Raw genomic sequence first — 17,564 nt, 5'->3', positions numbered from 1 at the left:
GCATATGTAGTTGCGTCTGATATTTCATCAGCGTGCGCTGGTATAAAATAATTATTGTTACACTTTTCTTAGTTTTAATGACTAGTTACTCATTCTTTGCAATGTATGTCTCTATTGATTCAAATGCAGTTCACCTGTAAATATACAAATTATTATCAATGCCAGTGAGACCAGTGTGATGCTGCAAGCTTAACCAGTTGTTGATATTATGTCAAAATGTTTTTCCTGTCTGAGAATCTTGAATATCTTATTTGACTTGTACTTGCATTAAAATGAAAAAGTTAGACAAAATGTTTTGTTTTTTTTAAGTGTGTAAATCAAACAGGTTGGAAATAAAACAGATAGGAAACTAGTATGTGAGGTTACCATGGTGACATTGGGTATAAGATGAAATTTTTTTTTAATTGCTCCTATGTGTGTATGATGACTGCCCTGTGTAATTAAATTTTGTTTTGTTGGAAGCATTTGTGCATGTCCAGAAAGAAATACTTCACAAATTGCAAAATGCAAGTAACCACTAGGGGCAGCAGAGGGACCACTTTTACCAGATGTAAAGTGGCAAAGGTTATGGAAGATTTCAAAGACCAAAACACAATGTGCTTGATCTACTGGTAATCTCCAATGCTGTGGCTGTCTTTTTTTTTTTTTTTTTTTTTTGCCATGATCCCAAAATTAATCAAAATCTAACCTCTTTTTCATCATGTCTATTGCTTTACTTACAACCTACTAATTAAGCAACTCTGTCCATTATGAGTTCTTTAATGTGACCACTAGTGATATCCTCTAGCAAACATAGTCCACAAGCAAGTATACAAACAGTTTCACTCAGGACAGAATCAGTTGCCTAACATTTCAGCTGAATGAGAATTTATTAAACCAGTCTCAAACAGCTGCTGTTTAGAGAGACCCTTGACACGGCTTTACCTCAGGAAACTCTGCAAGGCATCTCTGCACATATTTGCGTCATGTTGGCGCAAATATGTGCGCCATATGTTGGAGAGAGTGTTGGAGAGAGTCACTCTCACGTTTTTCTCTTGAAAATCTATATATATTTTTGTCTATTGGGCAGTGAGTGATCTACAGTAGTCATTTGGATGCTTTTTTTTCACAAAAGGTACAAATCTTACAGGCATACAATATATCATGAAATAGAAAACACATTTGTCATCATTTTGAAAAAATAAAATGTCTGTACAGTGAAAACTAAGATGGGAAAATCCGATTTTAATTGTTTTCTATCAATAAATAAATAGTTTAGCGTGGGTCACATATTGCCAAAATAGTTGGAATTGACTTAAGTATAATTGAATTAAGTATAAACTTACCTTTAGTCTTTATTATGTTTCACAACTGGACCTGATAAACAGCTATATTTTCTGAAGCAAATTTAACTTTTCTAGGTTTCAGACTATCTTTTCATGGTACTTCAGCTTTCAAGCTTTTCTTTAGTTCTATTGTAGTCTTCAGTCATTTGGCAGAAGCTTTTATCCAAAGCAGCTTGCATGTGATAAATTAGCCATAGCAATTAACTTAACATGCATGTCTTGTGGGTGTGAGGAAGCCAGAGTACCCAGAGAGAACCCACGCATACACAGGAGAACATGTAAACTCCACACAGGAAGGCTACTGTTCAACATCTGCGTTTTTATGGACTAAAATATGGTTTTCCATCAAGGTTGGGATGGGTAACTAGAGCTACAAAATGTATGATTTGTTTATAATAGAATAAGTAAAACAATCTTATTTGCCACACACTTGTTCAGTGTTGTCAAAAGTCAGTTTTCACACACACACACACACACACACACACACACACACACACACACACACACAAACACACACACACACACACACACACACACACACACACACACACACACACACATGAAAGAAAATGGCCATAATTGTCCTGTAACAGCAACATTTATTGCTATTAAAAGATAATGAAGAACAAACTTTGTCTTAAGTTATAATTGGAAAACTTGGGGGGAAAAAATGGTTAAAAAAATTTCCACCACAGTAACTGCTAAGAGGAAGTAAAATAAACTGATACCTTGAATTTGTCAACTTCAGTCTTGGAACAAGTGGCATGGTAAGACAGAACCTGTAAAACAACAACAGAAACACTAAAATAATCTGTGGGTGTTTAAGAGAAGAAAATGCCTCATGTTGGTATTAGTGCACGTTAGCAGTCTTCCAGATGAAGAAGTTAACATTTGCATCAAGAGTTGTCAGCTCAGCCATGTCGACACGCATTCCATCATTATGTTCCCCTCATCCCCAGCGAGAAATACCTTGCACAGACTTGCAGCTGCTTATTTGATCATACTCATGCTTATTCAGTGATACCAGGAGCAGAGCAGATCTCACTCTGCTTCTCTTTGTTTTAATGCTCTATCTCTTTAATGCTCTATCTGCACTATGTGTTCTCTACTGCTCCTATTTAGAAACACTGGTGCTAACTAGTCTAATGCACCCGAAAGCTCCCTATTGTAATCTAAGGACATACTGTAAAGGCTGACTAGTGCTGAATGGCTACATCCTGCAAGGCAGATGAGGGATTGCTTTCCACTGCCTCTCATTAATTTTCAATAAAACCTTTGTGAGAAGGTTATCTGCAAAGAGAGATCAGCACTTTTTTTTTTTCATGCATACATTCTTGTGGAAATATGATACTATAAAAAGAAATACACGGACCCCCTGAGAGAGGAAAAAGGGAAAAAAAAAGGTTTTTTATTTTCCATGTGGCTGCTGCTGTTTCCTGTGACTTCCAAATAAATGTGTCACCCTAGAGCATATGTTGACTTGAAAGGAAAGTTATGGAACAAATAATTAATAGGACAGGGTTTAAAATTGTCTAAGGGAAAACGTGAAATGATGCGATACATTTGGACTTGACAAAAACAAGAAGCTGTACAAACCAGCTTTTTACACTGTAATGCTTTTTTTCTGCAAATTTAAGACAAATGCTGTTCAAAACATGGAGGCAGCTGCATTAAACAAAATGAGTTGAAGTGTTCTTACATCCAAAGCCACAGACTGTTTGGCCCAAGACTTCTTCACCTGGTCATACATGATGGTGTTGTTGATGCCCAGACCGCAAAAGATCACAAAAGCCTAAAGACATGATTAAGCTCAGAAATGATCGTTTCCAAAATGGCTTACCAGATATTCTGTGTAATTAACGAAGAAGAGAGAGTGTAATACCTCAAACAGACGCTGGTCTGCGTCATCAAATGGTTTCCCGTCAAGCCTGTTCAGCACCTGGGCAACACCTGAGTTCATCCATGAGATAAAATATAGCAGTAATACTTTCAGATTGATGTTGACTGGTGCACAAACATGGATCCAGTTTAATGTGGATTAAAGACACATAACAAGTAAATGGCGTATTATTGATGAATATTAAGCAGAGGTACAACATTTTTCTGGACTATGCATGTTACGTATGTTAAAGTGACAAAAGTGCAGCTCTGCTGAAGGTGGCACTCAATTACTGTGCATCTTTAGCGTAAAAGTACGTCTACAATTCTGCTGTGTGATTGAAACATTTTCATTTGACACCTGTCTTCCCTGTTTAGATTGCCTCTCTCATCATCTAATTAAAAGCAGAAAAGGCTTTAACAATTATGTATAAATATTTAATTAACAGAGTGATTTCTAGTGTCACAAAGGAATTATGTTAATCAGGAATAGCACAAAGCATTACCATTTTTATTTATGCCTCAAAGGTCAAACAATCTGCCAATACTATATTTCATTTTCAGTCTCTATAAACTGATTAGCACATTCACTAACAACAGTTTTTTATGGAGGCATTGAATTCAAAATGCAAGGTTTATGTTTTTTAAATATAAAAGGACTCCATTTGCAATTGGCTTGTAATTTGTGATGAGCTGTAGAATATGACCCCAGGCACACGCAAACTAAATGACTGCTTAGATCCCCATGGCAGGAACATTATCATTACCTATGCCACATTCCTAACATTGCAATAATTACAAAAACATAAAATGAAGAAAAATACAATTTTACTGCAATTCATACATAGCTGCAATACAAGTTTTTAAACCAAGACCTGTAGTGTTGTGTGACTGCACAATGCAGTTGGAGTAATCCTTCAGGTCCTATTGGGAAGGTCGGAACAAGCTGAATAAGTGGCTATGACTGGCGGAGTCTCCCAGGGCTCAGTCTTGGGACCTTTAACTTGTTTATGCTCCCTTTGGGTTAAATATTGCAAAACTTTAACATCAGTTATCATAGTTATGCAGATGACACACAACTTTAGGTGTCTTTTTCACCAAACAACTGCATGTCAATATCGGTGTTTGGAGCAAATAAACATCTCCATCTCCATCTCCATCTTCTGCCGCTTATCCGGGGTCGGGTCGAGGGGGCAGCAGCCTAAGCAGGGAAGCCCAGACTTCCCTCTCCCCAGCCACATTTGCCAACTCTGCGGGGGGGATGCGGAGGAGCAGCGGCTCTACTCTGAGCCCCTCCCGGATGACCGAGCTCCTCACCCTATCTCTATGGGTGTGCCCGGCCACCCTGCGGAGGAAACCCATTTCAGCCGCCTGTATACGAGGCGGCTGAAATAAATTAAATAAATAAACATTGGGATGAAAAATAACTTTCTAAAAGTAAATGAAGACAAAACTGAGATTATTCTATTCATAAAATGTCAGCATTGGTAAACACCTGGAGGCTCAAGTTGTTGAAATTACCAAACTGAGTTTGTAACCTTGGAATAGACTCAGATCTGACTTTCAGCAGCCACATAAAAGCTGTCACTTACAAAGCTTTTGGCTAACTCAGAAACATCAACAGAATTAAATGTTTAGTCTCACATTAAACATCTGCAGCTCACTGGCCTCCACTCAGTCACAGAATAGATTTTAAAATCATATTGATCATTTAAAATTCCCAGAACAGGTTAGGCCTAGATATATCTGTGATATGTTCAGATAACATCAACCAATCAGAGCTCGGTCAGCTAGTCCAGGCCAGGGTCCAGACTAAACATGGAGAAGCAGCTTTGAGCTGTTCTGTTACAAACAAATGGAAGAAACTGGCAGTGAAGTTTAAACTTTCACCAAATGTAAACACTTTTTAATCCAGATTAAAAACATCTCTTTTCTAATGTGCCTGGCGTGTGCAGAAAATCCACACAGTAACTTTTAAATCATATAACTTTTAACCATTCTGATTAAATTTCATGATTTATTGGGATTTTTTTCTTAGCTGTTTCCTTTTACTTCTTTTTAATGTCTTCCTTGTCCCATGTGTAATGCTTTTAATGTTTTATGTAAAACAATTTGAATTGTCTTGTACATGAAATGTGCTCTACAAATAAACTTGCCATGGCTTGCCTTTATTCACTGAAGGCAATCTGTGGAGGGGGTGTCAAATTTTGCTTAGTGTTTCACAAAACCAAACCTGAGCTGCAACCAGCTCAGCACTGTGTTAACCCACAAGGAATTATATCAAACAACCAAGCTAAACTCAAAGTGGTCTTTATGCAAGGGTTGTTTATCATAACAGGACATGCAGTTAAGATTTAACTAACTATTTACATTTTGAGAAACAGATAACACTGTTAGCAAAAATGTCCTTTTTGTTTTTATTGGGCTTGTGTAGCATTGATGAGCAGTCACTGTTTAACCTGTATTAGATAAATATCAGAACACTCTCAATGTGTACTTTTGTCAAAAACAAGAAGTCAGTAAAAGCTACATGAAGGCGCAAATTTTCATAATCTAAACTAAACCTCAAACCTAAAACATTAACAATGGCTCAGTCTAACACTAGACTGCACATTGCTTGTGCAGGATTTTATTACTATCACCACTGCTATTACTATTCAGTGATACTGTAGTATTGCACTAAGTATTGTACTAAGCTTCTTGAGACTCTGTAGTGGCTTAGTAAAATATTGTTAACAGACTATGACTACACATCCACTCTCACTTCGGAGGAGAAAAAGAAAATTAGTATATTCATAAAACTAGTCATTGTATGAGAGATCTTGATCTTAGTCCGACAGAATCCAAGTCTGTAGAAAAATGTTATTTAACATCAAAGTTTTATGGTTGTGTTTACTTGTAATTTTAGAGCAAATCATGCAATGAAAGTCTGCAATTGTTTCAGCAATTCAAGCAGAAGCAAAGGCAAGATTGCTTTTTACACTGATTACCTTTCTAGTAAACCCATACCTTTTTTCTTTCATTTTTATTCCTCTAGTTAACTGGAGGTATTTCATTAAATTTGAAATATTCATTCATTCATTCATTTTCCAAACCGCTTATTCCAATTCAGGGTCGCGGGGAAGCTGGAGCCTATCCCAGCCGGCTTTGGGCGACAGGCAGGGTACACCCTGGACAGCTCGCCAGTCCATCGCTAAATTTGAAATATATCATCTGAAATATGGCTGCAGGTGCAGCTGCAGTAATTAAAATTAAATTTAGTGTCACATTTCTGCATGAAATACTGAAGTTTCAAAGTTGTCATTAAACCTCCCATTTCTTGTTATAGTTACAATTTCTAAAAATGGTGCAGATGGCACAAGAAAAATTCATTTTGTCACTGAGAGTGCCTTTGACTTGAGAATTTCATCTGCTTTGTTTGTGTAATGATTTTTCACTCAACGTCCTCAGGTGCCACCCACACATGCAACATTTCTTTCTCCCTTCACTCTTTCAGTTCTTCCTCTTTCCCTCTTCCCTCCCTGCCAAATGCACTTACACCCACATAAAGACGCACTCAGGTCTTAACCAACCGTCTGCAAAAGATGTGCTGATCACTTTGCACTCAAATAAAACTAATGACTTCCTACGTGAGAGCTTAGTGGACAGAGAGAAGCAGCTATCATTGCTTCTTGCTGCAATATCCAGCGGCAGAACCAGACGAGATTAACTGGAACAGCAGTCAAAGATTGCACCTGTATTTACAGGCTAGCTTTCCAACTCGAGAAAGTCATCATCGGAATAGAGCAGAAATTGTTACAGTCTCATGTTAATATACTTTTAAGTGTTCAATCATAGATGTAATGCACACTTTTACTAATCTAACCAGCAAGTCCTGTCTAATAATTCTTTTTTAACATGTGCAACATTAAAAAATTACTTTTTTAAAATCAAAGTTACAACTTATAAAGACAAGTGTGAGTATAAGGATAGATCTGAGGGGGAAAAAAAACAACCATTCGATAGCTTACCAATGATTTGGTGGTTGCTGTTCCAAATGGGAACACAAAGCACGGAGCGGATATGAAAGTCAGAGAACTGGTCTGCCTGTGTTAACAAAAATAAGAGAGAGAGAGAGAGAGAAAATAATATACAAAGTCAGGACTTTGATCAGCCTATACAAAAAGTACAAATTGTGTACTTGAAACTTCTTCAAGCAACATTTTGATTCTTCTAACTGATGCACTTGGAGATTGCACCTGTCTAGAGAAATTCAAAATTATATCTAAGTGTCTTCAAATTCAACACATCACCATTAACTATGTGTACATGCTGCACCTCAAACAGTAGAGCGGTGCATTTGCACATAGAAACATAGGAAGTGCAAGATGCAGTGTGCAGAGGAAAGCAACAAGGTACTATCTCTATTCAAGTCATTGATTGCATGCTGGTAACTCTTCTGCCCATCCAGCTTGCAGCTGTAGAATTGTAAAACAAGTGCACCTTCAGACTTTTTGATCCAGTTACTTAAGGTTGACCGTGTCAAACACCTACTGCTTGTAGCGTGATGTAAAGTGGACAGCTGGGGGTCTGTTAGGATCTGTGCAACTTCAGCACTGGCTGCTGCTGATATAGCCTTCTGGTTAGGAGGGGCTTTTTATGTTACGGACAAATTGACAGCTGACCAACACATGGTGCCACTGAAAGAAAGATTTAATGCTGATGATATTAAAGTGCGATCTCGAGGGCAGCTGGGGCTTTATTCTTGATCCTGAAGACATTTGCTACAAAGCTTATCAGCTCAAATGAGAGAGAACCATTTTATTCTGTGAGCTCTCACCACATTTGAAGAAAGCGGTCTCACTATCACTTCAGATTTTACAGGAAACATGTAAATATGGCTCATTTGAGACATTAGATCTAAAAAATAAAAAAAGGGTTTATAAATCTGTGAAATGTACGGCATTCAATCATTCAGACAACGGGCACTTTGTATTTGATGGATTGACTGTTAGAGTGACAAAAAACAACTGTGAGCATGACAATTATGTTATTCTCATGAGGCTGCAATATCATTACTGTCTCTATGTTATTTCGCCATGAGAGTTCCTAATAACAGGCTAGTTGGCCATGTGTCCATTGTGGATTGGAGCAGGTGAAATGATCCGTCTTCTACAATTTTAAGCTAATTAAATCATCTTTTTGATTGCACTGCAATAACTTACTGGTAGTTGCCAAATCATAAATAAGGCACGCAGTGAGGTAAATAGTTGTCGGCTTTTGCTCAACAAAGATAAATAAATCTAATTACAGTTTACTCATAATTATGCTGATTTAAAAGCTCATATCAAGTTAACAAAGGGAGCTGCATTCTCTCGCTTTTCTTTGGCTCAGATAATGTAAAGAATAACTTGGTTCTGCAGCTAATTATTGTGTTTAGTCTCATGGCAGAGAAAATATTACTTATCAGTTAATGGGATAACTCAGTAGCTTGTTAGAAGCAAAATGGTTCCACCATCAACATGCATGCCTTTGTGTTTGTGTTAATAAAGCCATGAATTGTCTGACTTTAAGGTATGAACTGCACTTACAATGTTGGGACTGAGAAATATCACAGAAACATGCCGTTAAAGATCTTCTTTCTTTTCACTGTAACAAAGTTCATACCTCAGCATCGAAGCGGGGATCCTGATAGGCATCACTAATGTTAACAGGCAGTCCTGTTGACGCTACCAGCTCTGCAATGCTGTTGTTGATGAGCCAGTCCGAATAGGACGATTTCTCCATACTGTCTTTGAAACTACATTCAGAAAAAAAGTGGGGACAAAAGAAGTGGCTGAATCAAACTTTCTTTCCAGAAGATGTTTTATTCTCAAAGAATACATTTTTTTAGACTCATTTAGCTGATAACCTCCATAAATACAATGAATGTCATTTATTTTGCTTTCAAGTTAAAACGAATAAATAGAACAAGTTTTTTCCAACTTAGTTCTCTTTCATACCTGCAGTGCAGACTTGCAAAAGTTTGCTCATATTTTTCCTTTTGGACCCTGTTTTACATTAACTTGTATATAATGAATTTCTCATACAGTAGATGTCAGTAAACTTCTTCTCCAGCGTATGAAGTAATGAAAAGTAAATTGCGTGATTGTCTTCCTTGTCACTAAACGCCCCCGCATTTAGCCAAAGAAACACCTGAATCACTGCTCACACCTCCGATTCACATTTACTGCAGGGGGGCTGTGTCTGCTTTTTCCCTTCAGTAAATGCTCAATGTAGCTAATTCAGTCTCTTAAGAATAAAGATGGAAAGGCACTGATGTCAGATCATTTGAAATAATTTGGATCATGTGTTGCAGTTCTGTGTGGATGCGAAGCCCACCGCGTAGCAGGGAATAAACCTTGTGGGTATGATGTTTAAACTTCTGCTTTCTTGCTCTCTGTCTCTCTTCATTTTCTTCGCCAGTCATTTAACATCTTCAGCATCCCTGTGAGAGATGCTGTGGCTTCTGGGCATATTAGAAATCCTACAACTTGCTCACCTTTTGACACAAAATCTGTTTATTCAATTACACACAGCACATCCATTGTCGTTATTCAGATGTTACTGTTTTAATGTGGACTTCATTGTGGTGTTTCATTTGCTTTAATAAGCAAACTGTGGCAAAAACACACACACATGCATCATAAATGAGTGTTTAATAAAAAAATAAATAAATTAAAAAAAAAGGATTTAATGGTCTAATAGTGGCTGTTTTTTTTTGTTTTTTTTAAACATTGGTTATATATATTTTAAATTATTCTTACAGTTTTACCACTACTCCTTTTAACTGACCTTATCAGCTATGGCAAGCAGGATAAGAAGGGAGGGGGGTAATTTGTCTCCCCATCAGAACTGTTTTCATCCATAAACATCCCACAAAATATTAAACTTCTCTTTTTTTTACTCACTAACACATAGCTGAAGAGAAAGGCAGTAAAACTCAATTCAGTAAGGCTCCCAAAGTATGTCTTCTGTTCAGAATCAGCATTTTACTTCTTCAGCACTATCAGACAGTCCATTTTTATACTCATTTTTTGTCATTGATGGACACTTTATTGATTCCAAAAGGGCTTTGAGCAGAATTTATAACTATTTAGAGGGAAATGACAAGGGGGAACCAAAAAGCAAAATAATTTTAAGATGTATCTTAAGATGCAGAGTAAGAGTGAGGCACAACACATACCTGCTATCGGTGTCTGCACTACATTTTGGAGACAGTAGTTCAAAGGACTTTGTGAACTTGACCACCTGAAACAAGTGTAAGGAAATAAATCACTGAAGCTCCTGGACACACAGAGTGTTTACTCAAACAAAATTGAGGCAGACTGAAAGGGAAGGCTTGCATGTGCACAAATGCACTGACAGACATATACTCAGCAGGATAGCAGAGGGGAAAAACAGTACCGGTGACTCAATGTCCTCCAGCAACTGAACAGAGCAGCGCTCACACTTAAGCAGTGTCTGGGCACGGTGCATGATCTTCCTGACAATTTTCTCCAGGTCAGTTTGTTCTTCAAACAGGTCATTGACTACCTCCAGGAGTGCCTGAACAGCAGAGACAGAGAAATATACAACTGGCATTATTCCCAACAATCTGCACCACATGTTACTGCAAAACCCACCGAGTGAGGAATCTGTCAGCAGGTAAAAGGGAAGGCCCTTTAAATAAAGATGTTTTGCTTTGTTCAGGTGTTAAAACCTGATTATCATCATTAACCTTAAACCGTAAACCAACCAGATGATTTAGCATGATTACTTTCTCCAATAAAATTAAATGAGGTCCTTTATCTTAGGCGTTGCAGGTCCAATTTAATGTATAGGCACATAGACATCGTATGATGTAAGGAGAGCTCTCCTCATCTTTTCTACTCTGCTCTCTGAACTGTGTTCTCATTATGTTCTCTTCTATCACAGATTATTGTGTGACATGAATTAATGCAAGTCTTAACATTCCCACTGAGATGTAGATCATGGGCCAGGCCCCCGTCTGGATAAAGACCCATCCCCCTCTACAGATCCAGAGAAAATGCACATGTAAGGCTGCATGCCGCTCTATTATCCCCACTGCAGCGGCAGCAAGTGGGCAGATGCTGATCAATACTCAGCCTCAATGTCAGCATCAAGGGAGAGGAAGTGAAGCTGATCCTAGGAATGGGTGGGCTATTATCCTTTCTGGCCTTATGGCACTTACCCGACTCCTATCATACTCCTTCCTCGAGGCTGCAAAGAGTTGAGCATTGGAGATGGCAATACCACAGAAGGGCAGATACATCTGTAGCACCTGTGGATGCAACAAACATTTGTAAATATGCTGAATATTGCATGGTGAAATAGTCTACACGTACATAGATTTTTTTATTTGTTTGTTTGTTCACACCTAATCAAGGGGGGTAATATCATACAATTAAAGCTGTTTGAAAAAAACCCCAAAACAATTATGATTGAACAATTTGAATTCAAACAAATAAATGGCCTTTCACTGGTATTTCCATTTTCTAGGAAAAAAAGATCAATTTAGCTGACATTTTACCATTTGACGAAGTGGTCTTTACATGCTGCCTAAAGCTCATATAAATTTCCTATTCCATTCATATTTGCTTCGCATAAATAATATAATCACTTGATATGACTTAATGGTTGTAGCTAGTATCTCAAAATCAAATTAAAGTTCTTGTGCATTTAGAGCAAAACCACATTTATTTCTTGTGCGCCACTGTTGATTTATTTATTTTATGCAAACACATGGGAATATATGGGAGCGCAAAAGAAGAAGTGGCTGCAGCTGTGATGTGAATGCGCAGCTTGAATTCAATGTGATGACAACTGCCCAACAATGTTGTCTTATCTGGAAGACACTCCCCCATAACATGGAATCAATAGGATTTTAGGTTTTGTGGTTGTTACACTACCACTTTGTTTATCTGTCTATCTTTAGCATCTAACTGCTGTGTAAACAAAATAATCAGTACAACAAACCTAGTGATATTTACCAGCCTTCAGCATGACCCAGGGGTAGGGACACCACAACAATGCATGAATAGGAAGTTACAGCTGTTGCTGCTGATACAAGGATATATTTTTTTACTGTAAAGAAGTAACATATAATATCAGCCATGAATGAGCATTTGAGGAACATAACTGGAAAACGATAAGGCTAGTGATGTGTGAATACAAAACTCCTTTACATTGTGTATTTGTCTACAATGCTGACATACAACTGTTGTGTAAGCAGATGTTGTAGACAGCTGGAAGAAATTAACAAATGCATGTTTTTGGAACTGTGTTCCAGCTTTTAGAGACATAACTGGAAAATATTAATTAAAAATATTTTCACAAATACGAATGTGAAAATTTCAAGTTTTATCATTATGAAGCCACTTGAATATTATTCATCTTGATAATTTTGCTAATGGGAACAAATATGCAGTTTGTGTACAAGTTCCTCTCAAATTTTTAGGATTTCTTTTAATCAAATTGGTTTTTGTTTTTTTTTCTTTGTATAATAAAGCAAAACAGGTATCTCTTCTGTTTGTAAGGTCACAGATGGTTGAACATGGAAAAAACTGTGATGTTACCAAATTTGTCTGCAGAATAAAAACTTTGAAAAATGAAAAATATAAGTTAATGATCCAAAATATTTTTAATCACATAGCGTTCCATTTTCATTCGTGTTTTTTTTTCTTTTTATAGTTGAAATTTAATGGGTTTTTTTACCCTTTTTGAAAAAAATATTCTCACAGTATGAGATATTTTCAGTCTTTAGACGTTTATCCAGGATCATTATTGGCTAAAGAAAACCAGAAACCACATTAAAACTACACAGACAGCAGCAGAGGTTTTCATTAAACAAAATAAGGAGTTTTAGCTGGGTATTTTTTTATTTAGGATCATTGAGAGCAAAATGTTTAAAAACCAAAATTATGTAACACATCTTATATACAATCTTTGACTTTTCAGTCTTTGTTCAATAACAGCAAGACTGTTTGAATATATATTATATCTCTATAATAGGAATGGGTTGTTTAAACCAAAGGGAGACTCTAAAGATTTTGGAAGCAGAAAAGGCCAATAAAACATGTTGTGTAGGCTGTACATACAATGTTTGTCAACACTTTCCACAAGTGAAATGCATGGAGAAAAAAAATACATAAAAGCTTTTCCATATAAATGCATGCATGCTTTTCCATTTAGATGCATGTGTGGTAGCAAGAAGTCAATTGGCTTTAAAGAATTTCCCTTAAAGATTGTTCCACTGATAACACCCAGCTTTACCTCCCACTGAAAACTCCAGCTGTTATAACTTGCTTCTTCAATGCCTTTAGGATGTAAAATCCTGAACGCCACATTAGCATCAAACTGAGTTTCAGTCAGAAGTTAAATGTCAGAATCTTTACAAAACTAACAAAACTAAAATAAACATTTATTTTAATCAGCTGCACAGTGCTCATCTTGGCTACTTAATAACACTATTAGTGTTATCTACATTAGATGGAGAACATTTTAAAACCACCTAGCAAACAGGTCTTTAACGCTAGCAACTGTTAACTGGCTGATTGCCACAGCCAGGCAAGGAACATCACACAGAAGTTGGTATTTTAGCGTTAAGATTTAATTCATCACTGTGTGCTAACATTATATCAATTTGCAGCCTTTAAAGTTAAATTTCAGTAAGGTCTTGTAGAATAAGGACTTAGATATTTTGATTTTGCTCTCAGAGTTTACTAGAGGAATGCATTTTAATCTGCAATGTTCAAATTTCTCCCCTCCCCCTCAACCAATGTTGTAATCACAGATATAATAGTCTCTAGATCCTAGTAGATAATCTCATCCTGCTGGTTTTCTAAGAACACTGCAGCTCAAGAGCTCTTCTGTGCCATCAACACAAAACGACCTAATTAATATTTTCGCCCACAGATTGCGTAGACTTTTATAGTTATGCACCACTGAATTTATACGGCCACCCTTCGATTTTCTCTGCCATATATACATATATATATATATATATATATATATATATATATATATATATATATATATATATATATATATATATTTGTATTTCTTTTTTGTATTTCTTTTTTTCGCCCACAGATTGCATAGACTTTTTAGTTATTTAATTAGCTATTTAATTTGTGCCTAGCATGATTACGGTGTGCATAATAATGTACATCATAATTACAATGACATGCCACAGCATCAGAGGAATTCTGTTTTTTAGGTTTGGTGATGAATATATATGAAATATATATATATGCTAGGCACAAATTAAATAGCTAATTAAATAACTAATTCATAATTAACCATGAGGTGATATGAGATAATTCTCTGTTATGAGTAAATTAATTTTATGCACTTCACTCAGTCAGTATGCATAATCAAATATTATGCAATTGTATACTAAAACAGAAAATGCATGCTGCTGAGCAATAAGTCCATACATAATGCTATTTCAGCTGTCCTATGGAATTCTTTAATAATGATCTTCCAGAAAGGCAGTGGCCATCAATAACCCCAGCAGGAGCAGATTCATTAGTGAGCAGGACTTTGGGGATCTGGCTATGGATCTGCCTGTGGAACTAACAGGCAAACTCAGGAAGAGCACTGCTCCCTCTAATTACATTCTGTCAGGCAGGCCATTACACAAGGTTGCAATATAAACAAGACGTTTTTGCCTAGAGACCTCTGAACTGACCAGTAAAGAGAGGTTTAATAGAAATAAATAAATAAAACTAACTGGCCGAGGCCTCAGGGACAGTCAGTTCTTCTAACCTCAATGACTTTCTTTTCCACAGTTGCTATTTCTTATGGAGCAAGTCAGGGAAAATCACAGAGCCAACATTTTATTTCTCCACTTCTCCATGTGCATACTTACTGAGTGACCTAAAGAGCTGTGTTCCCGTTTGTGATGGGGCCAATTTTTGAGAACTGCTGTTGTGCATAAAAAAATTTTAACTCCAAAACGCAAAAGTGGATTTTGTGATAGGAACATTTGAATCCATATACACATTGCTGTCATCCAATGTTGTTCATATATTCTGATTTTATAGCTGGTAAACATAATGTAATCAATAAGCATTAATTAAAGAATATAAAAGGCATGAATTTACTTAGAATTGATGGAAGATTGTATCACCATAGTTGGAGATAGTTATGATCTCATGATCATATCAAAAAAACTTTAAAATCTGCATGCATAAGAACATAATAAATTTTTTTCATTGGTTTGTTTGTTTGCTTGTTTTCCTAAAACAAAAAGGTGTGCGTCAAGCTATGTGTAGTTTGACCGGGACACATGGAGCATCATCCTCATCCAATTTTTAAAACATGCATTTCAAACATCTAATTTCATTTGTGGGTAATCATTGTACCCACAAGCATAGCCAAATTTACTGCTAGGATTTGTCTTGAAGTTAACTGAAGGGTGATTTTTTTTCAGATCACGCAGCAATGATAAAATTATTTATATATATATATATATATATATATATATATATATATATATATATATATATATATATATATATATATATATATATATATATAAAAATATATATATATATATATATATATATATATATATATATATATATATATATATATATATATATATATATATATATATATATAGGTTCCAACTTTGGAGGGATCACATAAAATGTGTGTGTTTATGTGACCCGAAGTCATTAACTATTTTTTGTGATAACAATTAATTCAGTCAACTAAAAGCAATGACAAAGTTGGACTCGTGTCACACCCTGAGACCACTACACAACAGTCAGCTGTGCTTCCTAATTAAACAACAACACTTCTCTTTCTTCTGTTATTTACTACTACGTCAAGTGCCCGAGGACCCGAGAGTGCATGACAAAAATTGGTGGCAGAGATCAGTGGTAGCCAATCTCCAATTGACACCAAGGACATAAATGAACATATGTACATATTAATGGAGAAGTGTATTAGCCAAGAGGAGGAAACAAACTTTTTTCCTATCTTCTTTTATCACTGGTTTTTAGACTTACTTGTGGCAGCAGAAGTAGAAAAAAAGAATATATTTACTGAGAGAGAAATGATCAGAATACACATTTTCCACTGACATAACCTAAAGTTTAACACAACCAACCTTAAATGAATGAGAACTACTTTAAGTAATCAGTTACAATGCTCTTTATAAATTTGATATGAACCAAAATCATATGAATGGCATTAACATGTCATTGTGGACAAACATTGTGTTTTCTGTTCTTTCATTGCAGATTTACATTGGAAAATGGTGTCATAGTGGCTATTACAGTATTACTTAGAGACATTTGACAGGGAATTTGATGGCCAGAGTGAGCTCAGTGGTGAGAAAAGACTACTGAGATAGATGTTAAACAGTAAAAATTGAACCTGCATGTGTGAGCTTGCTTAAAGATTATTTATAAAAAAAAATACGTAGCCAGATACAAAACATTTCATGCCTAATGTATTAGGCTTCCGAAGTGAAATAATAATGGAAGATACAGAGATGACAGGAATGGGTCAGTTTAGACTTGTAAAAGAAGTCAGTATCTGTGGCTCTCCACAGAAATGAGACGCTGCAATTACACAGTGGTTGGACCATTACTCAAACTCCCCACAGCTACCCATCATGTAGGGCATCAACAGACCGCATTTAAGACAGCGTGGGATTTAAAAGCAGCTATGTAATGTGTTAACAGTTTAAGTACACAGAAAACCAACGTTGTTCTAACAAAGGCACATTTAAGCCTGGAATGAAATCTGCAACTGCAGTGTCATTCCGTGCTTTAGAAAGTACATTTTTCTTATTACAAGCTCTTCCATAAAAGCTGAGCTTCAGCTGTGCTGTACAGGGAGCTTACTGTTCTCTGATGCTAGCATCGCGTTTCATTACTAATTCAGCGGTAGCCATCCTAGGCATTAGTGTGATGTTAATGCAGTGTGAAACATACACTTCTTGAAACAAGGGAATAATATAGAAGCTCATATTATCAACAATAGATGGAATTTATACATAGAATCTTTGCAGCTAAACGCCACAGTGAAAAATGTTCCATTGAGGAAAAAAAAACTCAGCCATTTGTTACAGTGAAACCTAAAGCAAAGGAAACTGTTTACATGTTTCATCCTTTTTTCATATTTCTTTTGTTTGTTTTCTGCCTTTTATGGGCTAATGTAACAAGAGAGCTAGTCGGTGTGTCAGCATGTCACTACCTTTCTGCTACATCTATTCAGGCGTGCTGATGGACTTAACACGTGCTCCTCGTGCCTCTTAAATACACAGTCATTCAGAAACAGCAGCCTTGTCTCAGTGAGAGACGCAGCCTTCCCACTTTCTGC

At 36.4% G+C, this 17,564-nt stretch overlaps 1 protein-coding gene across 1 annotated transcript in view; it reads right to left on the bottom strand.

The window, feature by feature from the left end:
• pde11a (phosphodiesterase 11a) overlaps nucleotides 1-17,564 on the bottom strand; it is a gene marked incomplete at both ends in the record, with an annotated part of 43,007 nt that overhangs the window by 19,946 nt on the left and 5,497 nt on the right. The window contains 8 exons of the mRNA XM_079254080.1: nucleotides 2,054-2,104; nucleotides 3,025-3,117; nucleotides 3,208-3,275; nucleotides 7,214-7,289; nucleotides 8,850-8,982; nucleotides 10,408-10,472; nucleotides 10,629-10,769; nucleotides 11,416-11,505. Of these exons, the coding sequence (XP_079110206.1) occupies nucleotides 2,054-2,104; nucleotides 3,025-3,117; nucleotides 3,208-3,275; nucleotides 7,214-7,289; nucleotides 8,850-8,982; nucleotides 10,408-10,472; nucleotides 10,629-10,769; nucleotides 11,416-11,505 (717 nt within the window). The remainder of the gene's footprint in view (nucleotides 1-2,053; nucleotides 2,105-3,024; nucleotides 3,118-3,207; nucleotides 3,276-7,213; nucleotides 7,290-8,849; nucleotides 8,983-10,407; nucleotides 10,473-10,628; nucleotides 10,770-11,415; nucleotides 11,506-17,564) is intronic.

Source organism: Telmatherina bonti (genome assembly GCF_933228915.1).
Source record: "Telmatherina bonti genome assembly, chromosome: 15".
Taxonomy (NCBI): Eukaryota; Metazoa; Chordata; class Actinopteri; order Atheriniformes; family Telmatherinidae; genus Telmatherina; species Telmatherina bonti.
The sequence above is the reverse complement of the archived record's forward strand: the minus strand, read 5'-3'. Positions and strand labels throughout refer to the sequence as shown.